The sequence below is a fragment of the Solea senegalensis genome, linkage group LG12 (genome assembly GCF_019176455.1).
Source record: "Solea senegalensis isolate Sse05_10M linkage group LG12, IFAPA_SoseM_1, whole genome shotgun sequence".
Classification (NCBI taxonomy): Eukaryota; Metazoa; Chordata; class Actinopteri; order Pleuronectiformes; family Soleidae; genus Solea; species Solea senegalensis.
The window spans coordinates 2,436,019-2,449,311 of record NC_058032.1 but is presented as its reverse complement, the minus strand read 5'-3'; the positions used below and the strand labels follow the sequence as shown (position 1 = coordinate 2,449,311).

Genomic DNA, 13,293 nt, shown 5'->3' with positions numbered 1-13,293 from the left:
GTCAGAAACCACAAACCAAGGACGTTTAAGAAGCTGGAAAATCAAATTATTTACTCATAATGATCAAAATAGTCTGTTTTGCTGCAGCCTTATTTCACTCACTCGTAAATATGATGGTTTTATTCTTAGCAGAGTGTTTTTTCCCAAATGTGCAGGGAAAATACTACGACAACTGCAAGTGAACGTCTGCACCTTTACAAACAATCTGTTTTCTTTTGTGTTTACGCCAGTGGCTCTCACTGTGTCCTGTTCCCCTGGAATGTACACAATATTGATCTTTCAACTCCTAGGCCATATGTTATTGTATTGTGAGTGAGTGGGTATAAGAGGGCCATGATTCCAGGAAACAAGTCCTTGAGCACTTCTGTGAAACTGCGACCCTAGCAACAAACCATCAAATGTGTCCCCAGTTACTAACGTGTGATCACATCTTCACTGACTGCAGCTGCTTGAATATTATCATATTATATTTCTCATCTTCCCTGTGAGTCACAATATTTTTTATATTATTATTTTATTTTAATATTTGTGTTTTTTATTTTATGGACTACTATATGTTTGGTATAATGGTGTTTAAGTGTAGGCAGGAGGTTAATAATCAGTTGTTTATTTCCATTTTATTTTAATCTTTATTTAGTCAGACAGTCTCACTGTGATTAAGAAACATTTTTCCAAAAGAGAACAAAAGAAAAGGACAATTATAAAACCCAATCAACAAACCAAGACACTAATAATAAACAATAATAATAACATAATAAACATTGTTACACGCAAATTTAACATTTTGTTTATTTGTTAAACCTTCAGTTGGTAGGATAGCTGGAAAAACGCAGTTGATTATTAAAATACTCACATTTTGGGTTGGTTTTCATGAGTTTCTCTTATGTAAGACACACACATTTGATATACTGGCATGTTTTGATGCATTTATTGCCCAATTCTCTTTTATTTTATTGTATTTTTTATTGTTTGCAGTGTATGTAAAGTGACCTTGGGTGTCAACAAAGGCACTAAACAAATGTATTATCATCATTATTATTTATTGCATCATTTTAGAGCATTTACATTTTGTTTCAAGGTTAATATTGAGCTATAACACCACAACAACAATTCTGTGTACTTTTGTAAGGTATTTTTGTCATATAATTGAGACATTTTGTGTAAAAAATAGAATACATCTCAATAGAAGGGACTTCTGTAAAAGAGCAGAAGTTTCTGGAACACATTTTAAAACCATATTGTAAGAAAATGAACACAGCAGGAAAAATCAATGCAACTCTATTCACTTCCTCAAGGTTTTCCTTGGAGCTGTGCGTAGCTGCTTTCAGTCGCTTTATTCCTCACGTTAGCCTCGACTGCACACATAGGCCTTATGTGAACAAACAAACAAACAAACAAACAGGTTTATTCTCGTCACACTGCTGAACGTTTCCATCACGCCTCCTTTCTCAGGGTCAGCTGGAGATCTTGCGGTGAACAAACAGACGTAAACAGAGTAACAGAGTCCCATTCATGAGCGTTGTTCAAACAAGTATAACGTGCCATGGGAGTGCTATTTTTAGATCTTTATGTTTACTGAGCAAATGTGATGCAAATGACTGCACTCTAGACACTGAGAGAGACAGAGGTTTGGAGTAAGTCTCCCACTCTGTGTGTGTGTGTGTGTGAATTTATATCTTTGTGGAGTCCATTTTGTTTGGGCCCCACAACTTTAAAGGGCTTTTGGTTTTAGGGTTAGGGTTAGAATTGGGTTTAAGGTAAGGGTTAGGAACTTAGATGTGATGGTGAAGGTTAAGCTAAGGGGCGAGGGAATACATTATGCCCTTGTAAGTCGCTTTGGATAGAAATGTCTGCTGAATGACATGTAATGTAATGATGTGTCCTCACTAAGATATAAAAAGAAGTGTGTGTTTGTATTTCTAGGACATTTCCTGGCGTAAACACTGACCTTGCTTTTGAGGAACTGGTTTTAAGTTTAGGTCTGAGATATAAATTGTAGTTAGGTTAGAGTAAGGGGCTAGGGGTATGTGGTCTGTGGTGTGTCCTCACTGCAAATGCTGCACAAACCTGTATGTGTCCACCTCCTTTAGGACCTTTTTCCTGGTGTAGACACTGACCTTGTCAGGACCGGTCGTCCTTGTGGAGACAAAAACTTGGTCCTAATGAGGCAAAATCTGCTAAGATTTGAAGTGTAGTTAGGTAAAAAAGTTTAGGGTTAGGTGTTTTTAACTAGTTCTGGTTAAGGTTAGGGATAACAGTTTGTTTAAGCTGTCCAGTCAGATGAATGGAAGTCATATTTGTGTCCTTAGAAGAATAGCTACGCCAACATCTGTGTGTGTGTGTGTATGTGTGTGTGTGTTTGGCAGATTTCTAGTTTGTAGCTTGAGGCAGTGTTAGTCTCTGCAAACATGTTGCATTATGAATGGGCAATCAGATAACCCACTCAACACTGTGCAAGCCTGTGCGAGACGTTGTCACCTATCTATTTGACACAACACACACACACACACACACAAGTAATATGACTCTGAGCAATGGAAACAGAAGACGTTCAACACAACACAAGTGAGGTTTACAAATTCTGTCCTATTCTTGGTCCTGGAACCTCTGAGTCACTCTGTCCTCCAGCGTCGCCCGGAACTCGGTTTTCTGTCAGGAAAAGCGTTAAATTGAGTTACTTATTTTATTTTCTGACATTTAAACATGTATTTTTCATGATGATGATGATGATGATGATGATAACAACTCTGGTTTTCATGAGCAGAGGAAAAAAAAATAAAAGTCACATCCACGCTGATTCCTGTCAGACCAGTATTTTTGGTGTCACGAGTAAACACATCTGCCAAATGTAATACCAGAGAAGTGACTCGCGTCACATGTTTGCTCAACATAACATTCAAAATGTAAGATGAATAAAAAATGGCCTTAACCCATTCATTACCTCTGTGCTGCTGTTTAAAGCTATAATATATATATAGATATATATATCTATATATATAGATATACTGTATATATACATATAAGTGTATATAGCAGCACCTTAATTTGCACGTTGCTGTGCAGCGTCCCACGGTTCAGCAGCTGGCTGTGTTTCCAGCCCCAGCCAATCTCACCCACATAGCCTTGCTTGGGTTTAGGGGGCGGGGCATTGGGTGCAGCTCGCCATAAGTAGGCGAGGTCACCCGTGGCCTCAGGTGATACGTCACCTACGCCGATGTACAAGGGGAAGTATCCTGATCTCGGCCTGTAGTCTCCAACTCCATTCGGACCTTTGGATAAAATGAACCAGAACGCTTAGAATTATTAGGAATAGTGCAGTGCATGTGCAAAATCTTTCCTGTGTGTTTTTAGTAATTGTTGCTTCGGTCGGAATTGTTGTTTGTTTATTCAAAGTCTAAAGACTGTCCAGAGTGAAGTGTCAGTTTAGTGCACATCATGTTTTACATAGTTTGAATAATCCTCATTCAATTCTGTCAAAAGGCCTGCTTATCCTCTCAGGTAGCCCACAGTGCTGTGTGAGTGAGAGGGGGAGTGGCTACAGTAGAACAGAGAAAGCCAATGTGTGCTTCTTTTGACGATATCTTTTGCATTACTTATCCAAACAACGCACTTACTCGAGCTCGTAGCAAGACACCTGTCAAGTTCGAGATATATGCAAATAACACACACACACACACAGACTTTCCTGCAATTTATATTTAGATGCTCTGATAGCACAACCAGTGTTGTACAAATACTTTGTTACTGTACTTAAGTACACAATTCCTGTATATGTACTTTACTTTGTTATATATAGTTCGAGCAGGTTTTTGTTAGTTTTTAATTAATTAAAGGGAAACCTTTACTGCTGACAAAATAACTTTTACATTTCTCACTCACACCTGCCCTCCTCATCATTCCCTGCCAAAGTTTCCATTGTGTGATTTATTATTTATTATTTTATTTTGTTAATTCAGGTTTTTTAACGGGTGTGATTTGAAACTTAGCGAAGTGCAGTAACTTCCAAAAAGACATACCTAAGTAAAAGTCAAATTACAAATTTAAAAACAATTAAGTACACCAAAAACCCACTCAATTACAGTATTTTATTACTTTTCTCCTCTGATATTAGAGATCAGTTCATTTACTACTTGTTTAATACTTGTATAACATTTTTACTCTTTATATTTTTCTTGCTATATTGTACCTTAGTTAATATCTTAGTTATGTGCATCTGTGAATCTGTGTTATTGTAATTTCCCACCTCAATAAAAGTATTTCTGATTCTCATTATATGATTAAAAACGTGCATATTTATGATACAGAAAAGGAGACACACCTTAAACAATTAAAGTTCAATACATTTAAATCTAAACTTGCACTCAGTCAGGAAAACACACACTAAAAGCTAGTTCACGCTACCTGTGAAAATCATCCTTTGTCCACACTGCGGTCTCCCTGCAGCGCCGTCGCCATCGCGCCCCATTTCCCTCCTCTGTTGTCACCGGGTTCGTTTCACACGGTTGTTTGCACCTAAATAACGAGGCACCCTTGGGTGATAACTTGAGCCCAGCGGCGGTCTGCTCTGTCCATGGGGTCACAGCCAGTTGTCATGCAACAACTGGTTGTCATGGTGTCAGTGCTTGTGGCCTAGTTACAGCTAAAAAAACAAAAAAACAAAGTCCACTTGATCTGATCTGTAAGGAAACTACTCATTTGCTACATTGTATTCAGGAAAAATACCTGACAGTCAGACACAAATACAAATGTTTCATAAAAATGATGTTTGCAAGTGACTCAGAAAAGCACTAACTCGCAAATGACTGCAAGTTGACCCTCCCTGAATGACACTCAGGCTTGAACTAGAAAAATGAATTATGTACTCGCACCACTGAAGGTGTTGGACTATTATATGTGTAAGAAATGTGTAAAAAAAATATTATCTTGTTAATATCTTACTATAGTGTACTTTTTTGGAAATGCATGTTCATTATTTATTATCTTTATGTTTTACTGTCTTTGCTGCTGTGACTATGTAAATTTCCCCATTGCAGGACTAATAATGCTTATCTTATCTTAACCAAAAAAAATGAATACATGCTCCACTTGACCTCGTGTGAACATAATTTCCACACTTCACTTGAAGGTACCGTGTGTAAAATTGCCTGTTGCAGCTGAATATCCCTCGCTCCAATACCAATATAAGTTCACCTAGAACAGTAGAAGATTGCATTTTTACAGGAAAATGCAGAGTTACTGGTAAGAACGTTAGAGATTTCATTATATTAACATAGCTGCGGGACATGGTTTATTTTATGTGCTAATGTTGTCCTTTACCTGTTCACATGTTTACGTTTGGCCTTGGATAAAGTGCCTCACTTTTGTTGAAATTTGCATTTTGTCAAAACTACTATTAAGTAGAATAGAATAGAATATAGAATATCTTTATTTGTCATTGTAACAGGTACAACGAAATTAAGTGCATTCCTTGTTTAGTGCAAAGTAGCAATAAATAAGTAAAAAGTCACTATGGACATAAAAAAGTGCATAAAAAGCCATATCCCACCCATACTCACCCTCATTCATAAGATGTAAAACATAAAAATACATAAAGGTCTCTGCTGGGCCTTCTTCACTAGCCTAGTGGTGTTGATGCCCCAGATCAGGTCCTCCATAATATTGACTCCCAAGATATGAGGTATTTATTCCTATTAAGTTTGCAAACCTTTGTGTCAGGTTAAGTTCTAATTTTGCCAAAATGCAAATAAAAAGACATATTGTTTTTCACTGTCAGGCTGATTTATAATCAGATGAGGGATAAATGCATTACAAATATGTAACTATTCACATATTTCACACTAAAATACAGAGATAAATAAATTGTCCATTTAGTCTGCCCCATAATTTTCCTTAAAGAAGAAATGGGTCTTATGGGTTAAATCAAACAATAATAATAATCATCATCATCATCATCATAATAGTATTAGTAATACAAGTAATACTGTTATTTTAAATGATTTTTATCCATGAGCACCTATCAAAATGCTTAACAGTGCAGAAATAAAACAATACCAGTGACCACACCTTGGTTTTTTTTACTGTCTGGGTCTGTATCTACATGAGTGTTCTCCTAATAGGCCACTAGATGGCGCCATCGCATCATTCTGCAACATTGCGCTCACCGTGCCCATTCCCATTTCTTTCTCTTTTTTGTTTAATGGACTCGCCCATGAGCCGCCCCTTGTGACTAAATCGCTGTCAAGTCTAATATAGATAAAAACACCTCTACAGGAAGTGCATCGATTTCTCCTTCAAAATAAGATACTCTTCTCATTATTAGGAAGCTTGATGAACGTAACTGCAAAAAACCCATCAAAAACAAACTAATAATGTTTGAAATTATGATGCTTTTTTTTTTAGTGTATTGCATCTGTGGTACAGTCTATGTGTGATCTACCGTGTGCCATGTCAACTGGAAAACAATTCTCACTTGTTAAATTAGGTTAAATTGATTTTTCATGTCACAGATCTATCTATCGCAGGCACGACCTTTATTTTGAAAACCATTGACGGAAGTGTCACACTTAATTGCAGCCGACTTGATATTGGCGTGTCAGTCACCATGGTGGTGGCATACAACAGAGTGGAGCGGCGTCGGCGGCGGACCTACCCTCACTTTTAGAGCCGTTTAAAATGCGAATATAATGAATTTTTCTTCAGTGAGTGTAGCCGGGTCTAGCTCTCAAAATGGAGGCCAGGTTGTTGTTGACGGGATAACTGTTAGCCGGTAGCTTACTTTTTTTCTTTCTTTTTTTTTTGGTCATCTGGATCCTACATGGAATTTCTTTCCGTCGCTACTACTAGCAGAATGCTGAAGAGACAAGGGGCAGCTTTGATGAACGTTGGCTAGAATAGAGGGACATTTTTGTCCCCCCCCCCGCCACATTAAATAACATTGTTTTAAGAGACATTTGTTTTTTAAAAACAGAAAGAAGTTCCCCCCCCCTCCCCTCCCCTCCCTCTTCTTCTCGGTGGGACTGGTGTTAGCAGCCGCGGTTCCGGGGCTCGGGTAACAGAAAGACAAGACACACCGAGGAGACTGCTCGGCTGTCTGGCTCCAGTCGTGGCCTGGCTCCGGGCACTCCCAGCTTATCCGCTAGCATTGGAGCACAAGCGACAAGACTAAGGCGAAGACAGCGGGGTGGACTTGTTCTGCTGCACATAGACCCGCGTCTCTGGATAACTATACACGTTTTTTTTTACACAGGATAAACCCCTTCATCTCACGCACGGCGTCTCCTAAAACAATGGCGTCTTATGTGGATAACAGCTTTCGGCAGGCTGTGATGATGAATCCGGCTGAAAGGACGCAACAGGTCAGTAAAGGAATGACTTTATTGTCTTAAACAGGAACTCAAAGGTGCATTTTAGTGATGTTTGTCAGTGTTGTGTCCGTGCCACTCGTTGTTACACTGCAGAGTCCGCCGCACACACTCGTGCCCTTAAGTGTTTTCGGCGTGCAACTGTTGCCATTCAGATCATAGCCCTACTAGTTGTGTCACGTATGGCTTCATCCCGCTAAGCCTCCTATCAGCACAGATAATCAAGGCCACTTAACATAACAGGAGTTGCAGCCATGCTAACCCGGCCTGTAGTGTCAGTTTAAAGTGCACCTCCTGTTTTCATTTGAATGAATTGTGCATTTTGCACAATATATTTTGATTTTAGTTTTCTGCTGAAACCATGTATGAAGTTGTTCTAGACATACACCAACAAGTCACAACAGTAAAACTACTGCAAACATGTTTTAAAATGTTACAGTAACACCCTTATTTTAAATATGTAAAAGGTTTATCATATGAATGTCAATTAATTATATGATGGATCGATTATGAAATGAATCGTCAACTATTCATCTGTTTTCAGCTCCTTATATGTGGATATTGTCCTGGTTTCTTTGCTCCATATAACAAAGAAATCATGAAAACAATCACTTTTGGTTTGTGGACAATAACGAGACATTTGAGAACATCATCATCATCATTTCCAGGTTTGGTGAACACTGATCAACATTTTCTGACATTGTATGGACCAAACAATTACTCGATTCATAGAGAAAATAATCAAGTATGAAAGTAATCTTTAGTTGCAGCGTTAATATCATGTGCAACTACACTTAGCACAATGTTTTGCCTCATATTTGCAACCAACAATTATGTTCATCATCGATTAATCTGACAATTTGTTTCTTGATTCAGCGACTAGTTGTTTGGTCCATAAACTGTCAGAAAATCTTGATCAATCTTTCCCAAACCTGGAATAATGGCTTCAATGTTGTTGTTGTTGTTGTTTTACAGAGCAAAGAAAACAGGAAATAGTCACATTTAAGAAGCTGAAAAATGTGCTTTTTTTAAACATTCCCTCTGCAGCAAAACTCAGTTTTTAACTATCTGACATTTTGTCATGAGTTATCGATATCGACTGTGATAACGTTTTTGACCACATCACCCAGCCCTACCCTGAAGCAATGCAGAATAGTTGAATGCACAAGTTCATTTTTAAATATCATTTTACATAGTTTAAAGGGAACTCACTTCACTGTACTGCTACAATCTTAAAACCAGACAAAATGTTTTCATGATAAAACATTATTAACCTGGCCAACATTGATAATACAACACTATACGTGATGGACAGAGTTTTGCTCTTGCCATGTAGTCATGTTATCCAGTTAATTGTTGCTTTCATGCTTTTCTATGGTCAAAACTGCATCCATATTTAGATCACCAACAAAGTATTGGGCCATATCTTGGGCCCTATCCCCAGAAAATTAAATCTAAGTCTGTTTGAGTTATGCTGGCTCTTCATCGGACAGACAAATGCAAACAAAAACACCACTTTCTTGGTTGATGTAATAATGACTCCAGCCATCGTGTGTGTTTTTACAGTTCAGTCCCGTCACTGCACTGTGCCACCTCAGGATCACCTGATTCAATAGTCAATAGTGCCCTCTGGGAAAACTGGAGTACTCGTTGGCTGTCTGCGGTTATTAACCTCGAGCCACAAACGCATACACTCACACCCAAGCTTATACGCCTTTGGGTATTAGCAGCAATGCTCTACAGATGCACACAAAGCGTCCAGTTTGGCCTCTGAAGGTGGTGTCATTTCATTTGCCTCCACAGCACTGTGATGCTGGCTCTGCACACAATGGACGATCAATAGACCACCACTTAAACCAGTGGGCTACAGTTAGTGGCACAGCGTCTGCCCATTTGTCTGACAGTGAGAGACAATTATTGGTGTCATTGATGGCTTGTTAATTGAACTAGAGCCACGGTCTTTACAGCACAATGTAAGCTATGATTTGTAAATGCCTCTGTGGTTTTGGGGGAAAAAAAAGATTGGCTTATCGATTTTGGCTCACACTGGTAGCAGTAATGAGCGTTTAAGATGTGGCTAAGGATTGTCGTAATCTGTCCCAGTTCAAAAATAAATTGTTCTTTTCTTGAAATGTACAAAATGGAAACCCCCCCCACTCCCCCACAAATGAACCATTCCAAAGAGTCATATAACACCATGAGACATCTTTAAAAATGAATTGCCAGTTTATGTCTGTTAACGTATTAATCAAGTTATCTGTAGGAAAAAGTTGCTAATCTTTTTTTAAGAAATGACCCTTCAATGACCAGAAATGGAGGAGGAACGATATGAAATACGTTTCACAGCTTGCAGCTTGTCATGCTTCCGATAAAACATGCTTCATCCTGCAAACACCTGAAAGAATTTTCAGTATGTCAGCTTTGCTTTCAGCACCATATTAAAATCTCAATGCTGTTTCTGCAACTGTCCAGACCTGTCAAGAATATAGAAGAAGAAATTTACATGGAAGGTGCAGAGGCTTTGAGAGAAATGGTCACACTGGGATATATTGGGGAGTAATAAAAGGGGAGTGGTTTGGTCTTTTTTAAACTATTGAGTAAATCTCGTGTTGCCTCTCAGTTGCTCTTTTCCTCTGTGTTTTTTAATAGCAGCACCTTTGCTAGCGTTCTTTACAAGTGTGCAGTGAATGTGGTTTATCCTCATGGTGTTGGCAGGGCCCCTCTTGTCAGGATTAGCTAACGGACTGAGGGATCTGTCTTTATCGCTCAAGACCGACCGCAGTAGGATTTGACCCTTCCTTCCCACCCTATCATCAAATGCTAGGTTAAATAACAGACCACTGGGCCGCGAGTATTTGCACCGCTCTTCTCAGTTGGCGTCTTTTTTTGAGCGGTGACTGGAAATGTGAGGATACCTAGACATGCAGTCTGGGGAGGAAGAGGGAAGAGGATGACACATTTCTTTAATAAAGCAGTGATATGAATTAGGATAACATGACATGACTGGCTCGCGCTGTCGTTTCTTTTTCATGTCCAAATTCAATATCTTATGTCGGAGAAAATTACATCCCTCTGGAATAAATAGAAGTATTTCTCTCACACAGTGTCTAGATGTTTTCCCAGGTTGAAAGCAGTGATATTTCAGTCCTTGCAACCCATTCTCATCCACTTCATCTTCACCTTTAAGCTATTTTTAATTAAATCTTAAATTGGGTTCTGTAGTGGTTATCAATCAAGCAAGGGTTCGTGGGGGTGGTGTTATCTTCTCCTGTATCGTCTCTATTTGGGAATGTGCTTTTATTCACTGTAGAAATGGCCGCAGGAGAACATGTCGGAGAAGACATATTATCAGATTCTATTTTTGTGGACAAAAGCTGTGGCTTTAACTGAATTCTTATGCTTGATTTTTCACTGTAGGTCACACAGTCCATACATTTCCAAATACAATTAAGTCAAGCTATGGTTGTAGCCCGACTATGTCATTCAACTGGACTACTGTCATTTTGTTAGTATACAAGCACTAGAAGGGAATCGATTTATTGAATGTAGTGCATCCGCCTCGACTATGTTAGGTGGCGATATGCCCTCTTTCCAACTGGATAGTGTTAGGCTCTTTTATCTCCAGTTTAGCTAGTCGTTAGCATGTCGTTTAAAAGTAGGGTTTTAGTCAGATGAATGCAAAATAAATGTACGTTCACAAATGTACCGAATATGTTTTAAGTTGTCCGTTTTGCTACAATAACCTGGGATGGACATTTTTGTTTCTTATATCTATTTCTGACCATTGGTAACCTAAATTGGATGTATGCATCATTAGTGGGATAAGCTTCAATGCAGCGCCCGTGTCTTGATTCACTTATTCAACTCATACCGAGAGCACGAAACCCAAGACTTCCCCTACTGATCAGGAAATAAAAGTGAAATCACTTTCCATCGCCTCACAGGAACAGAAATCTTCCCACACCTGGGGTTCCATGGTGCACAGATAAAATCTGCTTTTCACTTTCACTGCGTTGCTTATTTTCAAGTAGCTGGACTTGGGACAGATATGTCTGTCTCCTCTTATTTAGCCAGGTGGTGAAGCTAGAGGCCACAGACAACAGTCCTCCCCTCTGCCCGTGACCCTGCTTTTACAGCTTCATAGCTGGAAGGGCAAGCTGCCTACTTTACATTGTTTCCACATATTGTGGACCTAAAAGCAGGAGACTTGGTTGCAGTGTCTGCACGCAAGGGACAAGGGAGATTTAGAGGGCATTTACCGGACACTTAATCCAAGTGTCCCGTCATTTGGGGGTGTGGGGGGGGGGTCTCATTATCAAAAGTTATATGGTGTGTAATAGAAAAAAAGGCTGATATGAAAGTGCACAGGCCAATACAACAGTTCTGCAATTTACTGTTGCAACATGCAGAGCTGTTTGCATAATGTATTCTGGGTGACAATTTCATTCAAATTGTAGAAATGTCATCAGAACATTTATGCAACATAAAATATCTTCACTGGAAATGCTTTTACTATTTTAGTCAAATCCTTTCGGGGCTGTAACAAAGTAACCGCCATTGCTGATGGTTGACCTGCAAAGGCTGCAGTTGCTGCACATTGTAAAGTGACTGATGAGCATCCTGTTCAGTACAGTCAGGAAGAGGAAAAGCGCCGGGATGCTTTAGAACTCATACAGGAAGACTGTCTTTGACAACAGAGCCCCTTCCCCTCAAAGCTGTTTTTATTTTCTGAGACTGGGTGTTGTTTTTTAAATTTCTTCCCATTTGTGTCAGGGCGTCACTCGGAACATCTATTTAAACCCCGTTCTGTGTGAACCTGGACTTTTTATCTGTAGTACCTTTTAATTTTCTCAGACAGCATTGTGGGTCGTCTGAACAAAAATTCCACCACTCGCCCTGTAAATTTGGTTGCTACTCACTTTGGCGCTTGCTTGTGCTCGGCAACACAATCTCTGTAGCAGTAAAGTGATGTCACATGTTATTCTTGTGTTGAAAGTGGAGGCTGAGTGCGGGCTGTAGTGGTTATACACACACACAGAGTGCGGTCACAGTGACGTATTCCTCCTAGTTTAAATACAGGGGATGAGTTCAGTGGAAGAAAGAAACAAAAGCACCGACGTACAGTGCCCACACACCAGTACAGCCGCTGATTGGCTCATGATTTTAATTCCACATCAGATATTTCCCCCCTCATTACACTGTGATTGCAATAAAACATAGCACAGACTAGCGGACAGTGGACTCATAAAAGCTATTGATTATTGAATTAAAAGCATTGATTCCTCACTGTTACGACTGCACAGGGAGCAGTGGATGAAAAGGCCTAAGCTTCAACATATAAATAATCACCTCACTGTGGGAGGAAGGCATTTACAGCAGGTCTTACTTAACGTTAATTGTACAGATAAATGTCTGATATTTTTACTGGTATACAGCAGGGTGTTTGTGTCGTCCTGAGCGACTCTCCAAAATCTAATAATGAAACTGCCAATCCAGAGAATTTGTGTTTGAATGCACCACTGAGACTGAAGTAAGCTAAAGAAAGTTTGGATAGTGCAGCATAGGACCAAGTTATTTGGCAATATCTAGGTCTATGGACATGCTGATCATTGTTTATTTACCTATAACTAAGGTGGGTGCCCCTAAGGTCGTTTTATTAAAACCCAGTTTAAGGATTTCGGTTTAGGTTTACAAGTTGACAATGTTTCCCTGCGAGAGGAATTTCTGCCGTCGTCCGTGGTTGTTGTTTGAAAACTGATCTTTATGGATGTGATAAGTGGCTGCATTGCCGTCAGGTCTGCTGAGGTCAGTGAGACAACGTTTGTTTCTTTATGCTGTAGATTATACAAACTGAATCAGCAGCTTAACTAAATTTTTATGCAAAGAGCAAATGAAAACCTTTTGATGTTTGAACTAGCTTCCTCATCCAGAA

The 13,293-nt window shown here is 39.3% G+C and overlaps 2 protein-coding genes across 13 annotated transcripts in view; one reads left to right on the top strand and one right to left on the bottom strand.

Moving 5' to 3' along the window:
- Nucleotides 1–2,125: 2,125 nt before the first annotated feature.
- LOC122778266 (uncharacterized protein C4orf45 homolog) lies at nt 2,126–4,586 on the bottom strand. The gene is made up of 3 exons (XM_044039980.1): nt 4,402–4,586; nt 3,040–3,269; nt 2,126–2,649 (listed from the first exon to the last, which is right to left on the bottom strand). The coding sequence occupies exons 1-3, from the start codon at nt 4,463–4,465 to the stop codon at nt 2,587–2,589; spliced, it is 357 nt and encodes a 118-aa protein (XP_043895915.1). The 5' UTR covers nt 4,466–4,586; the 3' UTR covers nt 2,126–2,586.
- A 2,377-nt stretch (nt 4,587–6,963) lies between these two features.
- The window catches only part of rapgef2b (Rap guanine nucleotide exchange factor 2b), a 94,616-nt gene continuing 88,286 nt past the window's right edge, over nt 6,964–13,293 (top strand). For all 12 annotated transcript variants that reach the window (XM_044039973.1, XM_044039971.1, XM_044039968.1 and 9 more), the window contains exon 1: nt 6,964–7,355. In XM_044039973.1, coding sequence (XP_043895908.1) covers nt 7,287–7,355 — 69 coding nt within the window. In that variant the 5' untranslated portion in view covers nt 6,964–7,286. The remainder of the gene's footprint in view (nt 7,356–13,293) is intronic.

What these genes read in the sequence shown, in the direction of transcription:
- LOC122778266 (XM_044039980.1), bottom strand. Translation starts at nt 4,465, where the DNA reads ATGGGGCGCGATGGCGACGGCGCTGCAGGGAGACCGCAGTGTGGACAA. An exon ending in ACAAAGGATGATTTTCACAG is followed by an intron (nt 3,270 to 4,401) that starts GTAGCGTGAACT and finishes TTTTATCCAAAG; the next exon opens with GTCCGAATGGAGTTGGAGAC. An exon ending in ACAGCAACGTGCAAATTAAG is followed by an intron (nt 2,650 to 3,039) that starts GTGCTGCTATAT and finishes TTTTCCTGACAG; the next exon opens with AAAACCGAGTTCCGGGCGAC.